Source organism: Lissotriton helveticus, chromosome 1_1 (genome assembly GCF_964261635.1).
Source record: "Lissotriton helveticus chromosome 1_1, aLisHel1.1, whole genome shotgun sequence".
Lineage (NCBI taxonomy): Eukaryota > Metazoa > Chordata > Amphibia > Caudata > Salamandridae > Lissotriton > Lissotriton helveticus.
This window is the reverse complement of record NC_136057.1, coordinates 288295632-288317556: the sequence shown is the minus strand read 5'-3', so window position 1 is coordinate 288317556 and position 21925 is coordinate 288295632. Positions and strand designations below refer to the sequence as shown.

The 21925-nt window shown below is 45.1% G+C and overlaps 1 protein-coding gene across 1 annotated transcript in view; it reads left to right on the top strand.

Annotated features, from left to right (window-relative positions):
- Positions 1–21925, top strand: part of LOC144769404 (estradiol 17 beta-dehydrogenase 5-like) — a 205439-nt gene that overhangs the window by 126945 nt on the left and 56569 nt on the right. The window contains exon 3 of the mRNA XM_078653488.1: positions 6141–6257. Coding sequence (XP_078509614.1) covers positions 6141–6257 — 117 coding nt within the window. The remainder of the gene's footprint in view (positions 1–6140; positions 6258–21925) is intronic.

Here is a 21925-nt window from a genome sequence, read left to right as displayed (position 1 = left end):
GATGCACCAGCGAACATACTCCGACCACTCCCCAGTATTATTGACCTTGAAGATACCGCGCCCGAGGGTTTTTAAAGACAGTGGAGGTTCCTCAGCCGTGCGCTTGAGGTTTACGTGCCCGGGAGGGTCTGCGGAAGGCAATAGAAGATTACTTCACCCTTAACACTGGCTCAGTAGACACTGCAGCAATGTTGTGGGAGGGTTTTAAAGCCTACATGAGAGGGGTGTGCATATCCAAGAATGCTGGAATGCTGCAAGAACTGCGCGCCACGTTAGCCCGGATAGAGCGGGAATTGGGATCACTGGACGCTACGCAGTTTCCGACACCTGGCCTGGCCTATATGAACGCAGGCTCTCCCTCCTGGCAGACTTCAGAGATAACGCTGAGAGGGAGATACTCTATATGGGAAAGTACCACAACGCTAGAGTATACGGTGAGGGCGAGAGACCGGGCCAATTGCTGGCCCAAATGGTCAGACCCCCTTATGGCAAGGCATGCATACCTGAATTGAGGTCCACGCTAGGGCAACACCTCACTGACCCATTGGACATCCAGGGGGAATTCATTTCCTATTTCAAGGCTTTATACACCACTAAACTGGGAACTGACACCACGGATCAAGAGAGTTATCTATCTGAGGTTGCATTGGTGTTCCTTGATAAGTTTATGCATGACTTCCTGGCTCTTCCCATAATGGAGGAAAGCATAGATGTGGCAATATCTGCATTGAAGAGCTCCTCCGCTCCGGGACTTGATGCCATCAATATTAGCCATGGACCCCCTTTAACTCCTTCCACGCTGATGACGAGCTGGGCTCGTCATGAGGTAGCTTCCTCGCACGCTGATGACGAGCCCAGCTTGTCACGTAAAGTGCGCTTTTAAAAATCTCAGCGTACGAGCGGAATTCCGCCCGCACGCATGCGGTTAAGGCACTTTCAGGAAAAACATTTGCACAGGGGATTGCAATTTCGTACGGGCCCTCTGTTAGTCTCACTGTATGCAGATGACACAGTTTTGTATGTTCGCAATCCCCAGCTTAACTTAGAACCCCTCATTTGAGAGATATTGCGTTTTGGTGTATATTCCGGATTGGGAATCTACTGGCGCAAATCTATACTTTTCCTGCTCACTACTGGCACAGTCAGATGGGACCTGGAGTTCCCCCTGGAATGGAACACCAACTCGGTCAAGTATCTAGGCATTCATATACACCTTAATACCGAGCAGATCATTCGACGTAACTATGGGACGGCTGTTGCTCGATTGGAGATGCAGGTTGAGAAATGGCTTCAACTCCCCCTGTCCATGGCACGTCGGGTCTCGCTAATTAAAATGATCGTGCTGCCTCAATTTTTATACTTATTCCAAAACATCGCTATCCCACTCACTAAAAAATTCTTTTTAACTCTACAGTCACCATTTGATAAAGTTGGTATGGGTTGGCGGTCAGCCCAGAGTTAGCTTGAGAGTGATGACTCTCCCCTGCGACAGAGGCGGGTTCGGGGTGCCCGATCTTAGATTATATTACTTGACTACACAGTGTAGTTTTGCACAGGCATAGTACTACCCGACGCCAGAAATCCCTACCTCCGGCCGGAATCTGACTTAATCCTACCAGACACTCTGGTGGCAATTTTACCGGAGGGTTTCCTGGGAGACCCCACGGATATCCAACCTGCCTCGACCACCAGTTTGGCTTGGGACCAATTGAGTCGCATCACACACACTCCACTGCTCTACTCTTCGGCTCTCCCAGCCCAAATCCTAAAACGATCCCTATTACTGGCGAAAAATTAATGCAAAAGACATGCCTCAAATTCGGCATTGTGAAACTGGGCGACCTATTCCCCAATGGGCATGCTTTCAAACTGGAGGATGAGGCCCTCTTTCCTGACGCCACCTTTATTGACAGATTTGTCCTTTCTTGTATCTGCTCTGCCCTGCGGGCTACCTATCCTGACTTACCTTTAGAGCCCCCGTCCTTACCCCCACTTACTAAGGTGATTGACAGTGAAAGAGGTGTACACATTTTATCTCAGCTCTATTAGGCATGTGCTGCTATTGTACCGGTCAAAGAGGATAAAATATGCAAAGCCTGGGAGGAGTATTTGGGTGGCCCGATTTCGGACGAACAATGGGGCAGCTGCTGTGCGGTCACCAATATGGTGTCCCTCAACAGCAGGCACAAATTACTTTACTTTAAGTTTCTACTTCGAATGTACTTTACCCCAGCCAGACTCCACAGAATAGACCCTAACAGGACGCATCACTGCACCAGGTGTAACACCCCAAATGCCGATTTCGCCCACCTGGCTTGGACTTGTACGAACGTACAAAGATATTGGGTGGCCATTCATGGGAAAGTAAGTGAGATGGTTAAGGTTCCGATGATCTCGTAGCCCGAGATTGCATTACTGGGATAAGTTACACAATTTACACAGGCTACACGCAGATTTGTTGCTATTAGTTTGCTCTTGGCCGTCAAGCAGGAGGTGGCGACTCCCTTGGTGAAAGGGTGGCTAAAGAGTACGGCATCTTGCTCTACAAACAGTGACATTTATGCTACGACGCTCCCCCATCCTCTAGACCCAAAGGTATATGGGACCCCTTCAGGGTGTATCTACAAGCCTGGCAACTGACCCCCTCCACCAAGCATATTATGGAATAGTACGTGACGGAGTTCGCTAAATTCACACACTGCGTTTGACACAATCCACCCCTTGGCGAACTATTAGTCATCTCGCTACAGCTACGACATGTTCGACCTTGAGCTTGTTTTACCCTTCATTTAAATATGTGATTGTAATGGATTGTGTGTTGGGATGTCGGAGTTTGAGGAGCTCTTTCTGGGGAGGCATCTGTACACCACTACATTGTTGATTTTATCATGGGAAATGTATATTTGTGCCTACGCGTACTTGTCACACTGCTCTTAACTTTTTTATGCATCTGATCCCAGTGCACTACTGTAACTGTAACGTAAATTTAAAGTATTAAAAAAAAAGGAAGCCAAAGCGCCTTGAGAAGTTTGACTCTACATTCAGATTATGTAAGGCAGCCAGCAAATACTTGGACAGTTACTTGGCCATCCGGTGGGTCAAAGCTGCAACCTAGGATGGGTTTCTTACTTTATTTGGGTGTGGGGCCCAAAGAAGTACCCAAAGAGAAGATCCAGCCAAGTATGAGCAGTGCCAGCAGAGCACAGCCTCTTCCACATGTGTGTGTTCTCCACCTTCCCTCCTCTGCTGAAAGCAGGCACCAGCACACAAGACATGGAGACCTTAGATAGCAAGAGCATTAGCAAGGTGGTGCAAGTTCAAAATGACCATGTCTAAATAATGTGCTGGACAGCACATGACCAATAACCATGCAGTCTCTGCTGACAGCCAGCTCAAGTGGGCCAGACCATCCCCACTTTAAAACTGAGGTAAAGGGCATTGGAGCAACATTACTGGATAACTGGGACTTTGGGACAATTCACATGTTACCTCTAACTACGTCATGTTTCTTTTGGGTGGATGAGCTGAGACCCAGATGGGTCTAAAACATTTGCACCCAGCACGTTCCTGTGAGGGCAGTGAGCTTGCACTAACTGTACTGTTCACTATCTAACTATTGGGAACAGCATCCACTAATTCAAAGTAGTTCCTTCACAGATGGATTGCTACCTAATTAGTGTATTCCTTATGTTTGCCCTCTGACTTTTAAATACTGTGTTGCATTGTGTGAAAATTAACTTATTTTTTTGGGTAAGTAAAAGCATTCGCTAGACAATTATTTAGATCTCTTGTCTTTGCTACCTAGACCGTCGTGTACTAAAGTGGTATGCTTGGTACTCAGTTTTGTGTTCAACAGTAAGGAAAAGGCAGCGGACACAAGGGTTAACAGCTCTCATTCTTACAGCGTGAGCTCAGTAACCCCTGAGTGTACTGAAAATCCTGAAAAAGTTCCCATACCATCCTACACCATTGTTTTTTCCTTGTTTTATTTCCTTAATCTTGGTCAACTTCAAGAAGACTGTGAGGTTTCACAAACATGCAGTCTAACACTATAGCTGCACACACCTAACTTTAACTGATGGGATGCCATTAGTTCACATTCTAGCTCCCCACTTACACATCCCTCAATGCATTCACTTTAAAAGGCAAATTGGTAGGTAATTCTGCTACCCTGTGGCAATAGTAGGGGCATCACCTATCTTATGTCAAAAGAAGCGTGTAAAAATCCTTGTATCAAGGAGTAAGTATGCATGTTGTATGTTCGACCATGTAAATTGGAGATAGTTACAAACAGACTGTATAGCTAAGACAGGAAGAAAATATAGAAAGAATATGCTGGCACATGACATTAATATTAGCTTTAGGGACCCCTGGTTTTTTCATCTCATTCTTTCTCAGTTGTTTTGTGAGGGAAAAGTACAACATCACCTACTACAGAACAGACTGCATATAATTTTGAAACTGTTGGACTGTTGGGTCTTTCAAGAGAAGATATACACTTTTTCATTGGATGACCCCGGGGAAGTTTACGCTCCTGAGATTACCCAAGCAATGATCTAGACCTAGGTTTTTGCTTCCAGTGATTTTCAACAGCAACACTGGTCAAATGTAGAAGCTTTGACCTATATGCAGTGGAGTTTGGGTTCTTTTGCAGACATTATCATTCAGGTATTAACAGAAAAGGTAAGTTTTGTTCCTGAATGACAGAACCTTAGGTTCATACATTAGGTTTGATGGCAGGCAGCTCAAGAGGTTTGTTGTAGCCCCTGAGAGTATTTGGGTCAGTACACAGCAGGTCTTAATTTCAGATGTTTCCAGAAATAAGGAGTTTTTTCCTGAGAGTTTTTTTTCAACAATGTGAGAATATTAACAGATCTGTTAGATAAGCAGGCAGGTAAACATGAAAACCAATCCGTTTTTAATCCAAGGTTTGGTGGAAAGTTAGTATATATTAAAAACAAATTAGTGTGATGTGCTGGAAATTTAAGTAGATACTGATAGAAGTCGAGCACTTGAATAGAGGACTGCCTTGATAAGAGCAAATGAAGATTGCGCAACATTCTAGTAGATAGATGAATTGCACAGTACTTTTCATATATGCAAGTATGGAAAGTTGTGCTAAATCTTTGAGGGCATGAAAATAAAAATTGGCTGATTTGGTGTTTTTGTTAATGTCTTCGATAGAAGAAAGTATCGGCTCTGGTGTGAATCCAAACTTGCTGATTGTGAGGGTGACGAAGAGAAACCATATACCTTGAATTCATTGTTTAGAGTTTGAAAGAATGGCTTTCTCTGTTTATGAAACATAAGGTGGAACTATATTGTCAAGGGCTTATTATATTTTCATCTACCTCTCTGACATGAAGATTGGACTTCATAGAGACAGTCGTGAATAGATGATGTTTTGATGATGATTAATATTGACCCAGACTGGAGGATATACAGCTGATCCTCAAGAACTCCAAGCTCAAAGTATCAGATTACAGATTAAATAGGAGTTAAGCCAATATGGAGCCCTGGATCGTACCACACAACATTGCTGCCTTATAAGATATTTGATTGACAATCTTGATCAAACAAAATAATGCAAACCATACCAAGACTTTAACAGGTAACCTAATGCAAGGTTATGTTTGAGCCTCAATGATCTTTTGTATTGAAGCCATCAAGATCAAGGAAAGCAAAAATATGAGATTCCCCCTCAAGCAGTATGCATAATTTTGTTTCATGTGGAGGGAGGACCATTTAAGGGGAGTTCCTAATGAAGGAAAACATGCACTACATTTGTACTAGTAACACTGTGGATTCACAATGTATCTATCTGTCAGTTGTCTGTTTCAACAAACCATTATCTGATTTAAGAATTCCTTCTACCAAGTAGGGATGCCCATTATTTACAATCAATTTTAATAGGTTTGGTGCTGGATAAATTGCTGTATTTACCATGATTTATTTTTATCTATTGTGACTACTCATACACCTATTTATTTCAGGTGATTCACTTAATTAATCTAAATATATCTGGGGCCTGTGAGAGTGTGCGGTCTGAGAAATGTTACAATATGTTTGTTTGTATTCACAGATATTTTGTTAGTTTTGAAGTGAAATACTTTAATTTCTTTTTGGTTTTATTGGTACAGCTGTGGTCAACCTTTCATTCTCCAGAACTGGTCCGGATAGGTCTAGAAAAATCTCTGAAGGCCCTCCAACTGAACTACATGGATCTGTTTATCATCCACTGGCCAGTCAGCTTTAAGGTAAACCTTTATTAGCAACAGTCACTGCTAGCTGCATGCGGTTAAGTGGTGTAGAATAGTGGCTGGTAAAATGTGAGAAAATGCTCAAACAGGCAGACTTAGGGCCATATTATGAAGACAGGTGATAACATTATTGCCGCTTTAGCGGCATGAAACTGATAAGGAGCTTGATAATATGCCCTTGTGAATTCCCATAGAAGCCCAGGTATGATGTCCTTCACACCAGAACCTGGGCTTCTATGGGAATTCACAAGGGCATATTATCAAGCCCCTTATCGCCGCTTTAGCAGCAGTTTCCTGCTGCTAAAGCGGCGATAATGTTATCGCCGTTCTTGATAATATTGCCCTTTGACTTTACAGCATTCTACCTGGTGGACAGAATAAAGTACTTTCTGCACTTGAAATAAAATAAAAATAGTTAGACTTTATTAGCCCTGGCTTGAAGAGATGCTCTACGGTACAACGTGCCTCCCTATGCTTTGCGGACCACAAAGTGAATCTTGGAGGTTGTGGTGGCGCTTCAGCCATTGGTTGTCTTCCATGCAGCCAGTCAGATGGCTGAAACTCAGGCATAAATCCTGACAGATTGAAGTGCAGCACAAAGTTTTTTCTGTCAGTCAGACTGGCTATACTTTATCCAATCAGAATTGTCCCCTGTATGCAGGTACGTACAGCCCTTTTGAATGGTGCTTTAGATTCCACCCCAAATGGTGGGAGCACTACAGGTCTTGTTGGGTGAATTTGAATTCTTGTTAAGACCATGCTTCTTTTTTCATGTGGAGGGGTAGGGTGGCACCAGGATTCCTGTAAGAATCCATGCCCTGATGATGGACCATGTCCCAAATCTTTCAGTCCATGGATGCAGATTTTAATCTCAGAAATGGCGTATGTATCCAGATACACATCTGCCATTATTGGGTATTAGCACAAAAGAATTAAGATTACTTGTCTAGTTATAGTCATTGATTGACAGACAGAGCCTGAAACGTACTCATCAGTAAACAGCAAATTATATAAAATATGCATGGATGGATGGATAGGCAGAGTGGTAAACAGATAAATTATTGGACATATGGGCAGTTTAGTGGCACATGGATGAATATATCAGCGAATAGTACAAATGTAGCAATAGCCTGATCAATCAACAGATCACTGGTTGGCCCAATAGAAGGATAGGGAGGTAGTTAACACATTGGAAAATGGATAGAATAGAGAATGGCTAGATGGACAGACTGATAAATATTTATTTTATTCATTAGAAGTCTAAAAAAAACAACATATACCCAAATTGGGTATCTTGATTGTATAAATAATCATTCAAACATCAATACTACAAAAGAGGAGAGGCACACTCTTTACACCCAAAAGGGACAGAATTGGTAAAGCAATCTCCCCTTTCACTCTCATAGGTAAAATCCTCAGTCTATGCCATATAGGTCACCTAGGTCACCTAGGTGTTTCAAAAACCAAGCAAAGGGTCAGAAACAGTTATTGGTGGCCTGGAATCGACAAGCACGTAGAAGTCATGATCAGAGACTGCGCGAGTTGCAATGACTCAGACAAGAGCCTAAAAAACTCAAGAGTTCCTCTTTCTCCCTTCAACCCTCCCGGAATGCCATGGGAGAGAATAGGTTTGTACATAACTGGGCCCATTGAGGGCCACAATGGGGTGATCAAGTACATGCTGGTGGTCATGGATCACTTCTCCAAATGGCCTGTCATAAACATTTTTCCCAGTGCAGACAGTTCTTTGGTCATTTCATTTTTAGACAAACTATTCTTGAGCGAGGGGTTACCCAAATACTTACTTTCTGATTATGGCCCCCAATTCTTGTCAGATGCATTCAAGTAATTCTTGAAGAGAAACTGTATCACTCACCACACCAACTCACTCTACCATCTAGAAGGTAATGGCCTTGTCGAGCGTTTCAATTGGGTGATTAAAGGGAACATACAATTATCCAGGAATGCCAACCTCAACGGGAAGAGGAAATATTCAAGCTGATTTGGGCATACAGGATCTCGCCATGTGCCAGCACCAATGAATGACCTTTGGTCCTCATGAGAAGCAGACTTAGGTTGGATGCCCGCATCCAAACTGATAAAGTGGTCGCCAGAAACCATCAAAAACAACATTGAGAAGGCACAAAAGTGCTACAAAGATTGGTGCGACACCAGACATGGGGTCAGAGAACATTCTTTCAGGATTGGTGATCTGGTCAAAGTTCGCCTAGAAAGGAAAGTCAGGAAGGGAGATAGCAGATTCACTGCTCCCCTTTGCATCAGCAAACTTTACAACAATGCAGCCAAACTCAGCGATGGAAAAGTTTGGCATATGAACAGCTTGGTCAAATGCCATTCTGTAGGAAGAATCAAGTAAATGTCACCCCAATTGTGCTAATAGAGAGGTATCAAGTCATTGTCAGCCCAAGAGTGCTAATAAAGATTTGTGGGTTGATGATGATGAACCCGAAAGGGGACACAGTTCCATGTTTTTTGATAATAGAATGTGTTCAAGAAATGAAGATGCTCAAGATAGTGGTCCTCCACCCACCTCTGAGTCCGCTGATTGTCGCACACCGGACCATTATGATGAAGTCAGTACTCACGCTACAATGCTCCATCTCAGCGAATTAGGAGATTCACATTCTGATACGGAAGATGTGTCTGACAATGTGTCTGACAATCACGGCCTCAGGGGAAGGTTTGGCAGAACCATTAGAGATCCACATTCTGATACTGAGGTTGTGTCCGACAATCACAGTCTCAGATGATGGTGTGGTAGAACCATCAACAAACCTAGGCGTTTTGATGATTTTGTTTGTGAGTGACTGTTTTGTTGTTAAACATTCAAGAGAGGAAGATGTGTTGTATTTACTGTTAAGGTCATGCGCTAAGGTTAGCGCCTGACAGTATCAGTACTCATACTCTCCTGCGTGAGAGGAATCCCTGTCACCACCCCTTCCTATTGGTTCCCCAACATTTCAAATTCTAAGCTCACATCACTCTAATGCTAACCTGTGAACAGCACACTGGTGTAGGGCTGTTAGAATAAATGTAAGAACCTATGCTTCGCTTCTGACTCGTTGTTACAGGTTTCACCAGAAGCCGATGCAAAGAGACTAGAGCAGAAGAGGAGTGGTCTCTAGAGCAAAGTCCTAAGGCAACCCTAGCAACAAAATTTTGGACTGGCAGCCTCGGAGTTATGAATTGAACTACAACAGTTCCAATGAGAGGAAACTAATGTATTTAGTAACTTCAACCTCGGGGAAAACGTAACATGATAAAGAATGTGCTTTAAAAAATGTAGCTGAAAAAAACCCAGGACTTCAGTACTGATTAGATTTGATCTATTCTGAAAGTGTTAAAAATCTGTCAATTTTAATACCCGGTTCTTTAATGTGTCCACAGGTGGAGCATGGGGCCTAACTCATGCGACCCAAAAGTAAGTTCCCAAAAGGGTGCAGGTGTGAGGGGGTAAAGAATTTCAGTCTTGTCAGCGGTAAGTGTGGGAAGAATGGGCAGATGGATGGTTGTTTAACTACGGGGAACATTTACAAGAGAATGGCGGAGCGCAGTGTTAAGCCAAAATTTCTAACACTGTGCTCCGCCATTCTGAAAACGCGGACATGTGCCGTATTAACAAGTATGCGGTGTACCACTGCATTTCCCCTAGCACCGGTGCTAAATTTAACTGCCTAGCAGCAACGCAAGGGCAAGGGTGCCTTCGTAGAGGGGAATGATAGTTCATGTTCAGGAAGGTGTCCTTTCCAGCACATAAACAATCATTAATTGCGATTTGAAACTCTATGTGTGCTGCATTGTGCAGCACACATAGAAGTTACAACTCGTCATTTTTAAATGATTGTTTATGTGCTGGAAGGGACACCTTTGTGCACCTGAACAATCACGAGTGGTAATTTGCTGTTTCTATGTGTGCTGCATTCTGCAAATAAATAATTTCTCTTCGATTCACCAGTTTAAGAGCAGGTTTTCTCATGGTCTTATTTTTGGCCCTGCCTCCTATTTACACGACCCTTTTAAATATGGCGAACAGCAATGGGAGTTACGGCATAATGCCCACCTCAACACCCATTGCCCGCCCCTTTCACGCTAAGTGCTGTGTGAAAAAGGGCCTTATTCACAAGGTGGTGTTAAGCCTCTATTACAATACTACCCTCATTCGGCTACTTTTAAGCACTAATCTAATTTTAGAATGCAAAACCAATTTTGAGTTTCACAGATGGTTCACACCTGCAGACCTGTTGGACAAATAGATCTCATATGTATCTTACACAGGAGGTTGATTATCCCTCATCAAAATTAATTCATTTGTTCCTCCTGAATAACCTTTTCACACAACATAGGGAAACTCATTAGTCCTGATATCATTGCGTGGGAGACTTATTCTCCATTAGTGATGAAGGTTTTTTCTGGGGAAGAATGACTATTGGATTATGTTGTGAGGAGATATGTTATCTGGTATTAGAAATGTGAAGATTACCAATTCCAAGAATATTGAAATAAATTCAAATTTTAAAAATTAACAGAACTAGGGACGCATTTGAGGAATAGGTTTTGAGGAAAGGGTGGTCCTCGAAATTACGGGTGGGTAGAATTTGCATAGTCGCGCTAGGCAAAGCTCCGCGAAACAGTAAAAAATCTATGTGAGCATGCAGAAATTCCGCGAACACGCTTATTCCGCCTGTTCACAATGCCTTTTTCCTGTTTGTGAACGAACACGCATTCTGAAAGTGCAAACAAGCAAATAATTCCGCAAAGCCGTGGATCACAGAACTTTTGGCTATTTCTCATTCTCCGCATAACGCAAAATTACCCAAATTCCGCAAATTCCGCGAGCGGAACGGAATTTACCGGTAAGGCCTACTCGAAACACATGTTGGCTATAATTTTGGGAATTTGGTATGGACTCACTTGAATAGATGATGAAGATGAATAATAGCGAACTGCAATAAAAGAAAAAATAAATTAACAACAGAGTGTATTTGGATTAATGAACTTTGATGAGCAATTTGAAATAATTGACCTCCTGTGGAGTATACGTAAAAAATGGTTTGAAGGGCATAATTAGGTATCAACCATCAAAATACCAGTGGCCCTCCTCTAACTCCAACCCACTGGTTCGTAGATTGCCTATAAAACCAACCCTAAAAATTACAAGCGGTTCCACTGAGACACTAAGGGGCATATTCACAAGGATCTATCGCTGAATTAAATGCACTTTTGCGCAGCCAAAGTCGTGATAAATTTACCACCCCATTCACAAGCTGGTGCTAACAGCCCCCAGCACCAGTTTCCCCGCGATAGCAGCCGCAAAAAACATTGCAACTGAGAACCCCCGCAAATATCGCTAATGAGATGCAGAGCAGGCGTTCCAGTGCCAAAAGCCTCGACAACACCACACCACAACATTCACAACAACCAGACAGAACCGTGAAAAAAATGCAAAACACGCGATAAGTTGCGTTAGCAGCAGGAAATTTACACCTGCTCTGACCTGGTGTAAAGTCGGACCACAGTCTGCACCACAAAAGGGAGCACAGCCCACAGCCACACCCGAAGACAAACAGATGCCATGGAGCAACTGAACAGGCAGCACGGACACCCAAGAGGGCACAACACCTACCAACACCACCCCAGGACCACCCCTCCCTGGCACCACCATCCAAAAGACATGCCACATCAGCTACACCGAAACATGTACAAAATAATCCACCTGATGTCGTACAATCACAACTGGTGACATGCATGTGTCACCACAGAAATGAGCCTCACACATTCACGTTCGAAGCAAACAATGAAACTTTATTGAAATCAGAACAGAAATTAAATGAAGACACATGGCGGCTCTCCTCAACACCACCGTAGCTCACAGCCTGCAAGACAAAAAACATGATGAGAAGGTGTGTCCTGTTCACATCAAAGGACAGAGAGAGAGCAAAGGAGAGAGAGAAGAAGAGAGGGAGAGAGTGAGAGAGAGAAGAAGAGAGGAGGAGAGAGAGAGAGAGAGAGAGAGAAGAAGAGAGAGAAGAAGAGAGAGAGAGGAAGAGATGGAGAGAGAGAGAGAAGAAGAGAGGGGGAGAGAGAGAGAGAGAAGAAGAGAGGGGGAGAGAGAGAAGAAGAAGAGAGGGGTAAAGAGAGAGAGCAAAGAAGAGAGGGGGAGAGAGAGAGAGAGAAAAAGAGAGGGGAAGAGAGAGAGAGAGAAAAAGAGAGGAGGAGAGAGAGAGAGAGAGAGCGCCGACCCTGCGGTCTCAGGCCACAGTGCTCACCTGCTGCCACCGGTGTGTCTCCAACCACTTGCGGGTACGTATAGCAGTACACCAGGTCACACATCTGAGACAGAGCCGACATCTGAAACAGAGTCCAGAACATGACTGGCACAATAAGCACACTTGCACATGACAACATCGCTCGCCCGCCTCTCCACACCCAGGCAGAGGCATCCCAGCCCCTCCCGCCTCCCATCGGGGCATGCCTGCCCATGCACACCCAGGCCTCATTGCTCACCTCCGCCACTGGCATGTAGACTGCAGGTCCCACCACGTGCCACTGCAAGCCACAAGCTTGGGGCCCGCAGACATGGTACACTCCACCTCTGGCACGGCCTACACTGTGGTCCATCAAGGAACACAAATACTGAGCAGTCCGGACCGCCGGAATAGTGCATCATCGCAGGATGCACACCCGCTCAGCAGCTCAAGGTGCCAATGACTCAGTGCACCCAAAGTCACCGTCCCGTGGCGGGGTGCCTGTGTCAGCCGCAATGCAGTGTGTGCCACAAACCCTGTCCAACTCCAGTCAGCGCCACGTGATGGTAGGCCCATGCCAGCCTTGGGTGCACCAAACCCTGTTCAGTCCCAGTCAGCGTCACATGGTGGTAGGCTAATGCCGGCCTCAGGTGCCACAAACCCTGTTCAGCCCCAGTCAGCGCTACGTGGTGGTAGGCCCGTGCCAGCCTCAAGGCCCTGGGTCTGTCATCCAGTCCCCACTGGCAGAAGGGTATGTGACGTAGTTGGCTCCTTATATTTGCTGGGTCACAGGGCCTGTGATGCCTGTGCCGGATGGGTGTGGCGTGCGTGCAAACCTGCACTCAGGGAGTGGCTGTGACATGCTGAAAACTAGACCAGTGACCTGTATACCACCAGCAGGGAACGCCTGCGACGGGTAGCAATGAAACCCCCCCTCGGAGCATTAGCTCTTTGGTCGCTGTGTCATCGGTCATCAAACAGGATGTGACAGTCCATGTGTTGTCCAAGTTGAGTGCATCGGAGTGTATCGGGGGTCAGAGGAAGGTCATGAGGCAAGGCGCGGGACCAAGCAGAAACAGACCAGGTGGCGACAATGAATGCTACAAACTCGTTCTGATCACAGACTGACTGAATTATTTTTATAGCGCACTTATGCCGAGGCGTCTTGGCGCTGTAGAACGGAAGAAGAGTCAGAGAGCTATTAGAGCATAGAAAAGAGCCAGGTTTTTAGCGCCTTCCTAAAACTGGTTCTGTTCGTGTCGGATCGTAGTGTGATGGGCATGGTGTTCCACAGTTTCGCTGCCTGGTAGGAAAAGGATTTCCCACCCCATCGAACTCTCCTTATTCTGGGCAAGCGGATTAGATTTTGGCTACTAGATCTTAACGTGCGAGAAGGCACATAACGAGGGAATAGATTAGTGAAATCCTCTGAACCTCTTCCATTGAGAGATTTGTGGAGGGCTTTAAATTGGACTCCTGACAGGGAGCCAATGAAGTTGCCGTATGGCCTGAGATGTCGGATGGCGCTTAGGGAGGTCTAATGAGACTCTGGCTGCCGCATTTTGAATTGACTGAAGCTTTGCAAGCTGTTTTTCTCCCGTACCTAGGTACAGTGCATTGCAGTAGTCTACACAGGACATTACTAAAGCTCCCATCATGGTTTTCCGTAGAGTGAAGGAAATGTAAGGCAGGATTTTCCAGAGAACCTTGATAGTAAAGAAGCATGTCGATGTAACCTGACTGATTTGTGCTGTACAGTTTAGTTCCTTGTCAATCATGAAACCAAGGTTCCTAACCTTTTTGGCCGGGACTGGGCATGTACCAGCTTCTGGGGGCCACCACAGGTGACTCCAGATAGAAGGTTTTTGACCAAACTCAATCACTTCAGTTTTTTCAGTATTGAGTTTTAAAAAGTTCTCACTCATCCAGGTCTTAACATATAGGAGACAGTTTCTAAAGCGCTCTGCTGTGGCTTCTACCGTCTGAGAGAGTGACACTACTAATTGTGTGTCATCGGCGTAAGACACTAGACGCAGAGCATGTGATTTTATTAATACTGCAAGAGGGATCACATACAGATTGAATAATGTAGGTGAGAGTGCTGACCCCTGGGGTACGCTGCATGGGAGAGAGAACTCCCCAGATTGGAGACCTCCCCAATAAATTTGCTGTAATCGAGCATCTAGGAAAGACTTGAGTAAAGTTAGGGCAGTGTCTGTAATGCCTAGTGTTGGAAGTCTATTCAGTAGAAGCCCATGATTAACGGTATCGAATGCTGCCGTTAAATCTAATAGAATCAGGGCAGCTCTTCCACCATCATCCATAGTCCTACGGATATCCTCAGTTGCCATAATTAAGGCGGATTCCGTAAAATGACATGACCTAAAGCCATGTTGAGAGGTGTCTAGTAAGTTGTTTTGGTCTATGAATTTCATAAGCTCCTGATTCATGGCCTTTTCAAGAATTTTGGCCGGTATGGGAAGGCACGATATCGGACGATAGTGCTTGGGTTCGGTAGGGTCCACGGCTACTTTTTTAAGAATGGGCCTTAAGCATGCTTTTTTCCATCTGTGAGGAAAGATGCCGGAGCCTATGACCTTATTAAGCTGAGGGGTCAGAGTAGAGCTGATTGTCTCAGGTACCAAATGTAGTATGTAGGGAGGGCAAGGGTCCAAAGGTGAGCCCTATTTCATCTGGGTTAGCAGGCTCGCTACCTGTGTTTCATCTAGATATGAAAATTGCGAGAATTTGTTAGTGCCTGGTACTATGTCTTCCCTGTGGTTTATCACTGTTATAGAGGATAGATTGTGGAGATCGTCATAGACCGCCTGTACTGTTCGCTGAAAGAACAGGGCCAGATTTTCCACAAAATTCTGGTCCGGGACAAAGATAGTGTCACAGGGACTCTTCGCTAGGTATGAGACAGTTTTAAATAGTTCCGTAGAGGAATTTGAGGCCTCTTGGATTTTTTGGGTAAAGAAAGTCGATTTGGCCTGTTCTATCTTTGTCTTATATTCAAGTAGGACTCTGGTGTATTCCTTCCTATTTTGGGAGTATAGTCAGATCTCAAAATCCGCTCATAACGACGGCAGTTAAGTTTAAATAATTTGACCTCAGGAGTGTACCATGGTGAGGTGACTGAGCCTCTTCTAGATTTCTTAGTTTCCTCTGGGGCCTGCTCATCTATCGCTTGGCTAATCCATGCATTAAAGTTGTTGGCCCCGCTATTACTGTCATAGGTTCCAGTTAGAGGGGGTTTTATGGATAGAATATTAACAAGCTGATTAGCTTGAATCTTTTTCCAGGCACGCGTTTTGACTGGGAGAAGATGATTCCTTCGGCGAGTGATAGAGAGGTTGGTTTGTAGGTTGAAGAGGATGGCTGCGTGATCAGACCATTGAACTGGCATAACGGATGTTATCCTGATATGGTCATTATTTGTGAAGATGTCATCAAGCGTATGACCAGCTATATGCGTTGATTTTGATACTATCTGATCAATCCCAAAGCTTTGGAAATTGTTGATTAGGGTGGCCGCTTCAGTGTCATTATTCTTCTCTAGATGAAAATTAAATTCACCCAGGACCGTAAAAGTGGCTGTATCAAAAGTGGATTCCAGAAAGGTATGGAGCGCTTTAATAAACGGGGCTCTGGGTCCCGGGGGTCTGTAGACCAGTAAGCCTGGTAGTGTTATATGATTTCTATCCTTAACACTGAAAGTCATAGTTTCTGCGTCCAGACCTAATTGTAGAAGGACGTTTACTTTAAGGTAGGAGCGGTAAATTATTGCAATTCCACCTCCCATTGAACCTGTTCTATCAGCATGTGCCACAGAGTAACCATTAGGAACAGCTATATTCCAATCCGGCCTGACGAGTCAGACGCCCATGTTTCCGTGAGGAAGATGAGGTCGGCAGAATTGTCTGTTATTAGTGCCCCTAACTCGTATTTATGTTTTGACATTGATCTTACATTTATGAAGATGTTTTTTAATGTTTTGTGATTGTTATCAATGTGACTATCCGTAATGTTAGTGTATTTACTAGTAATTGATGAATAAGGGATCATATTATTAGATTTGTTCTCAAGGATATTCACAGATTGATAACCATCTATAGAGCATATTGGTGCACTCTTAAGCAAAAACCCGCAAGAAGAGCAGTTAGTAGTATGTAGGATGCCGTGATTGAGCATAATAGTCGGATGTTCACAAATATTTGGGTCTAACTTGAGTAGTGCTTTACGGGAAAAACTGATTGTAGGAGAACGGGCAGGGGTTTGGGCACTAGGCGCGGGTCCGGCATGGACGGGCGCAGACAGGGATACGGTCACTAAGGTACAGTGACAATTTTCAGTTTTCAATAGTGCAAGTGCTGTTACAATTTTAAAAGCATCAACAATTTTAAAACATAGTAATCACGATTTAAAATAAATCTCGGCAACTTGGCTTAGCTGCAGCAATTATTGTGGTCTAAGACCTGGCGGTGGTATTTGGTTGCGCTAGCAGCTTCTTTAGGTTCTTCCTTCTAATGCTGCGCGACCAGCTGAGCCTTGCCTAAGTAGGCTCTTCCCCGGAAGTCGTGGCAGCTAGAGCGCGTCCCCACCTATCCCAAGATGGTGGCTGTGCTCACTCCGAAGACCCGGAGTTACCCTGCTCTCCCTCCACAACAAACGGGACTTCCCGCGGCGGAACAGGGATACGGGCACTAAGGTACAGTGACAATTTTCAGTTTTCAATAGTGCAAGTGCTGTTACAATTTTAAAAGCATCAACAATTTTAAAATGTAGTAATCACGATTTAAAATAAATCTCAGCAACTTGGCTTAGCAGCAGCAATTATTGTGGTCTAAGACCTGGCGGTGGTATTTGGTTGCGCTAGCAGCTTCGTTAGGTTCTTCCTTCTAATGCTGCGTGACCAGCCGAGCCTTGCCTAAGTAGACTCTTCCCTGGATGTCGCGGCAGCTAGAGCGCGTCCCCACCTATCCCAAGATGGCGGCTGTGCTCACTCCGAAGACCCGGAGTTACCCTGCTCCCCCTCCGCAACAAACAGGACTTTTCGCGGCGGAACAGGAATACGGGCACTAAGGTACAGTGACAATTTTCAGTTTTCAATAGTGCAAGTGCTGTTACAATTTTAAAAGCATCAACAATTTTAAAATGTAGTAATCACGATTTAAAATAAATCTCAGCAACTTGGCTTAGCAGCAGCAATTATTGTGGTCTAAGACCTGGCGGTGGTATTTGGTTGCGCTAGCAGCTTCGTTAGTTCTTCCTTCTAATGCTGCACGACCAGCCGAGCCTTGCCTAAGTAGGCTCTTCCCTGGAAGTCGTGGCAGCTAGAGCGCGTCCCCACCTGTCCCAAGATGGCGGCTGTGCGCACTCCGAAGACTCGGAGTTACCCTGCTCTCCCTCCGCAACAAACAGGACTTTTCGCAGCGGAACAGGGATACGGGCACTAAGGTACAGTGACAATTTTCAGTTTTCAATAGTGCAAGTGCTGTTACAATTTTAAAAGGTACATCCACATCCTCGTCCCCGCATGAGTGCTCTGCCCCACCTGTTGGTGTTGCAGTACCGGCTGAGGCACTGTGTGGCAGTGACACATGAGGGGCCCGAGACGGATTGTCGGCCACACTGTGTGGCAGTGACACATTAGGGGTCGGAGGTGGATTGTCAGCCGCACTGTGTAGCAGTGACACATCAGGGACCGGAGGTGGATTGTCAGCCACACTGTGTGGCAGTGACACATCAGGGGCGGGAGGTGGATTGTCGGCTACACTGTGTGTCAGTGACACATCAGGGGTCAGAGGTGGATTGTCGGACACTCTGTGTGTCAGTGACACATCATGGGCCGGATTGGTTAGGCCTGCCGCACCGGGAGGCACTGACATACTGGGGGGCGGAGCTGTGGATGGTGTGGGCCCAGCAGCATTCATCATCGCCACGCCTTGTGGCAGCAATGCCATGATGAGGATCTGTAGGGCATGGTATATCCCAGCTACATTCCGCTGATGTGCAGCGGTGGCTGCCATCGTTTCAGCCTCCATCCGCACCATGTCCCCCATGAGCCCCCGCATGTGTGCCAGCTCACAACTGGTATCGCTGGAGTCACACTGAGTAGACAGGTGTTCTTCTCTCTGCGTCATGACTCTAGCAATGTCATTCAGGGCTAGTTGGATACCATTGAGTGGGCTACACACCCAAAGATGGCATCCAGTATGGCAGCCATGAGTTCGAACCCCACCTGCACCTGCTCAGCCGTCTCCCTCTGGCCATCCAGCACACGGCATTGGAAGGCTATGTGTTGTTCCCAGGGGTCTTGGGAGAGTGCTGGGGCTGTGGATGCCTCCTGCTGGGTGCTTGGGATATTGGGTGGGGTCTCCTCGATGCAGCTGGGATGCCCTGATCCTGGAGGTGAGTGGCGGATGAGGTCAATGATGTCTTGGATGGTTTGGGTGTCGATGCCGCTGTTGTCCTCCTCATCATCAGTGAAGAGTGGCTGGGACTGCTTTGCAGGAGGTGTTGACGGGACCTCTGCAATGTGAAGGTGAGATGGTGTATTATAATGTGTTCACATGTATGTAGCCGCATGGTACATGTTGACATTCAGACAGCATGACATTGTACATTGTGACAGTCAGTAGATTTGGGCGAGGACCCAGTGTCATTGTGGGTGTGCACTGTACTCAAATTGATTGTGCATGTGTGCAATTGTGGCCATCTCCACCCATTCCCCCAGTACCTGGTGGTCACGCACCCTGTTGCGGTTGTGTTGTGTCCTGTCGAGCAGTGTCCGATCCCCAGACTCCGGCCACAGTCTCCAGACTGATCACTGTCGACACCAGCTCCTCCATGTCATCCAGCACGAGCTGTGGCACTGGGCCCCCACCTCCAGTCTGCGTTGCTGCCTTCTGGTTGGCAGAGGGTTTCTCCTTGGTTCTCCGCTCGATGTCATTCCATCGCCTCTTGACCTCGTCCATTGTCCTCTTGTGCTCTCCGACGGCATTCAGCTTGTCCAGAATGTCCCACCACCTCCCATTTTTGGTGCCCAATGACACGTTGGAGGTGACGAACAGTTGATAATGGTGTTCCATCACCTCCGTGACTATGATCCTGTTCGCCTGCGGACTGAACTTCATCTTCCACTTGTCCTTGCCCTTCCCTGACCCCGAGGTCCCAGGCTGGTTCTTGTGGGGTTGCGCTCGTCCTCTACTCCTGCTCCGGCTGCCTACATGGTGCTTGTGTGTTGGTCAGTTTGTGTTTGTGTGTTTTTTCTACATTTGATGGTGATTTTTCCCGCCTGCCAGGTGTGTGATGCAGGCCTGGTGCTGCTTAGCGCTGGTTCCTCATCGCGCTTTGGCCCATTGCAGGATTTTTCTCTTTGGGGTAAGTGTTTTTATCGCCTTTGAGGTGGTTGCATCGCGTACTTTGGCCCCGGTGTCGGCAAACTATCGCATGATACCGACTTGTTGTTATTTCCACGTTGTCAAGGAGTTGTTTTATCCACGATAGTCTGCGATGGTGAAAGTTGCGTTATGGTACTCTTGCGATAGTTATCACACATTCTTGTGAATATACCCCTCAGTGTTGTGCATGGTGGAGAGTCAAAATCTAACACTAAAACTTAGCAAATATACCACGCTTCTTTTATTGACAGGATCGTCATATCATGGAAAAATTATTATACATTAATGGATAATCCATCAATCTTTTACGAAAAATTTCTACTTACACATAGGACGTTATATACATATAATGTACCATTAATACAAAACACATACATAGTGTAATAACTTTACAGTACAAAAATCAGAAAGAGAGTGTATATTACATTCATCAATGCAGTATGGTTCTAGTCTTAGCTCTTCCTATTCATCTGCTAGTTATCATTGAGTCTATCTATAGAGCCACAGAAATAGCAAGCAGTCAATAAATCAATATTTGCATTTATTCCAGAATTATTCACAAGCACTCTTCGACAAACTTGTATCTGCAACATCTCATTTCTCATACTCACACCTTACATCATTTGCGTCCCATCCATTCATTGTAAAATGTCTCCAAATTCAATCTTTAAAAGCCATTCACTCATATTTCTCTGGGAGACTCAGCAGGAAAAGAAGCAAAAGGCATGTCATGTGAAACTGAAGAGATAACCATAGTATCTCTGGTTGTATTCGGCAAAACAGTCAATGTCTTCTTAGTTGAGGCACCCGCTGATGCACTCGCAACTGCAATAACAGTCAGTCCCTGTTTGTACACTTGTACCATCTTCTATAGTATCCATACATGTCAGGCACTACAGAACTCTGCCCCTGTCTTTGGATTCTATCAGTGTAAGGATGAGGTCTGGATTTCAAAAGATGAGTTCCAATGCTATTCTCCTCACCTGAGGCTTGTTCTTGTTTTTGTTTCTCTCTTTCTTCCTCATCAGCTTTCTTTTTGTCTTTCGTCTTTTTGAATATTGCAGAGAAAAACCTTACTCCCTCTTTCATATCCTCCATCCAGGATGTGTCATGATGATCCCACTTGCTTTCCAGTCTTTGTCTTGATTTACTCTTCACCTATTTCTTCATTTTCTTTTTCTCCTTCTTTGTAGTCATCCTATTCCTTTTGTTAAATGCCTCAATTTGTGTTAGTCTAGGTAACGGCTTCCTTTTATTCATGGTCGGTCTCAAGAAATCCAACTTTTTAATGTTAAAGGTACCTTCGAAAGGAAACTGCAAGTTCCTGTCACCAGAGGTGAATTCATACCAGTCGTGAATCCAGGCAAACCTTCTGCTGGTAATTTTTGTCCCTCCGTAGCATGTACGTTAGGAGCTTTGGGCTTATTCCACACATCACCCATTATTCTCACTCAAAATGATGGCAAAACTATGCTAAACAAGCTAGCAAACAACAACCATTCCCAGTGCATCTATAGCAAAGGTAGACTAATAACGGCATGGCTTTGACAGCAATTTAACAAGGCTAGCACAACACTGCAGTAACACTGCAGCAATCCCAGCGCAACTCCTTGGCTGTCTAACAAATCATAGCAAACTTCTCCATGAAAGAGAAAACACTTGCACAACCTTTCTCAATAAACACACACTAAATAATACAAAATAAATCTTGTTTCCTCAACCTAAATACGAGAAAATCAGCAGGTTAGAATGAAACAGGTTTTTACAGATGACAGATGCACGTCTAGCACCTTCACTGCACATGTCAAGATAAATTCACACCAAAGCAGACTCCTGTCCAGCTCAATCCACATCTGGCTAGTGGAATTACTTCTGTGCACTGAGGAGCAAGAGACACCAATTTAGCTTAGAAATTCAAAACTCCTAGAAAGAAAAGCTTCTTAATTCAGAAGTTTCCCTATATGTGTGTGTGTGGCTCTTTGTAAAAGACACA